The 2,166-nt window shown below is 37.4% G+C and overlaps 1 protein-coding gene across 1 annotated transcript in view; it reads left to right on the plus strand.

Annotated features, from left to right (window-relative positions):
* Positions 1-1,687, plus strand: part of LOC144979234 (uncharacterized) — a 5,146-nt gene extending 3,459 nt beyond the window's left edge. The window contains exon 3 of the mRNA XM_078925841.1: positions 1,641-1,687. Within this exon, the coding sequence (XP_078781967.1) occupies positions 1,641-1,687 (47 nt within the window). The remainder of the gene's footprint in view (positions 1-1,640) is intronic.
* Positions 1,688-2,166: the final 479 nt, after the last annotated feature.

Below are 2,166 nucleotides of genomic sequence, written 5' to 3' on the forward strand. Positions count from 1 at the left end.
AATCTTGCAGCACTGTTTTGCAGTAGTTGCAATTGTTTAATAGAAGCCTGAGGCAAGTTGACAAGCAGCGAGTTACAATAGTCTAGTTTCGAAAAAATGAGGGAAACAACCAATGTTTTACATGTTCCAATTGCAATATACTGACGGATCGAACTGATTTTCTTCAATTGAAAGTATAAAGATTTACAGAGAGCAGAAATGTGAGCTGACATTTTCATTTCTGAATCAAAATAGACACCCAAATTTTTCACAGTCTTTGAAACTTTGATCTTTTCACCCCCAATCAACACCTCAAGACCATCATTCACCTTCAACTGCCCTCTATTTCCCACAATCATCACTTCTGTTTTTGACTCATTCATTTTCAACTTGTTTGCATCCATCCACTCTTTCACATCCGTCACACATTCTTCCACACGTTTCACAATATTTTCGAGATTTTTAGTTTTATCAGTAGCATAAAGTTGCGTATCATCTGCATAGAGATGATAGCGCAGCCCATGACCAGTGATGACATTAGATAATGGAGAAGTATACAAAACAAAAAGAATTGGACCCAAAACAGAGCCTTGAGGAACACCAAAAGACAATGTATGTTGACGAGAAAGTTTATCTAAAATCATAACCTGTTGCTTTCTGCCATCTAAATAAGATTCAAACCACTGCAAGACAGTCCCAGACAAGCCAAAGGTTATATTAAGTCGTTTAATGAGAATACCGTGATCAATAGTATCAAACGCCGCCGAAAGGTCTAACAATGTCAAAAGAGAAACAGAACCTTTATCTAAAACATCAAGCAAATCACTCGCAACACAGCACAGAGCAGTTTCTGTGCTGTGGTAAGAACGATAAGCTGACTGAAATTTTTCCCATAGATTGTTTTCATGGAGATGTTGTGAAAGACGTCTGAGTACAACTTTTTCAAGGATTTTAGAAAGAAATGGCAGATTTGAGACGGGACGGTAGTTACTAAGGTCATTTACATTGAGATTTTGCTTTTTTATGAGAGGCTTTACAATTGCATGTTTATAGATATCTGGGACTTGTCCTGAGATAAGTGACTGATTTATAATATAAGTTATGCAAAGTAACAATTCAGGAAGACATAATTTCAAAATATTAGTTGGTAAAGGATCTAAATCACATGACTTCGAGGAAGATGTATCTTTTATTTTCTCGATCAATATGATATTATATGACGATGCTTTTAAAGTTATAGATAACAAAATTAAAAAAAAATAAAAATTGACTAAACGTGGTCAAAGCGCTTTACAAGGGGTTGCCGGCCAACAGCAACACTTAACATGTAGGACGGGACATGAAGCCTGTTAGGCGATATTATAATTTTTTCGGACAGAGACAACGCTGCTAACGGCCAGGTACTCATTTTACACCCGAGTACGATGAGAGAATGTGAGTAAAGAGCCTTTTCCAATGACTCAACTATGTGCCGAGCGAGGCTCAAACCCAGGAACTTCTGATCCGAAAGCGAGTGTCACACCACAAGACCACATAGCCGCAAAATAGATTTAAAAAACAGATAAAATAATAAAAAAAAACACAAAAAAAAATAAATAAATAAATAAAAAACTCTCACAATAATATGGTATTCTTTTTTTTTCTTTCTTTTTTTTTCACAGCTGAAAAGAGAGAAAGCAGGAAGCGAAAATGTCCCTGGGCTGACTAATGATGTGGGAGATAACTGTATAACTACATCATCTTGAATTATTTGTGTGAGTGTGTGTGTGTGTGTGTGTGTGTGTGTGAGGGAGAGAATGAGAAAAAGTTCGTGTGGGAGTGGCTAACAGAGAGAGAGAGAGAGAGAGAGAGAGAGAGAGAGAGAGAGAGAGAGAGAAGGCGTATTAGGGTAGTATAGAGATATATACAAATAGAGAGAGAGAGAGAGATAGAGAGAGAGAGAGAGTGAGTGAGAGAGAGAGAGAGTGAGTGAGAGAGAGAGAGAGAAGGCGTATTAGGGTAGTATAGAGATAGATATATACAAATAGAGAGATAGATAGAGAGAGAGAGAGAGTGAGAGAGAGAGAGAAGGCGTATAAGGGTAGTATAGAGATAGACATATACAAATAGAGAGAGAGAGAGAGAGAGAGAGAGAGAGAGAGTGAGTGAGAGAGAGAGAGAGAAGGCGTATTAGGGTAGTATAGAGAT

This window comes from Berghia stephanieae, chromosome 9 (assembly GCF_034508935.2).
Source record: "Berghia stephanieae isolate SIO BIC M18660-M18661 chromosome 9, UCSD_Bste_1.3, whole genome shotgun sequence".
Classification (NCBI taxonomy): Eukaryota; Metazoa; Mollusca; class Gastropoda; order Nudibranchia; family Aeolidiidae; genus Berghia; species Berghia stephanieae.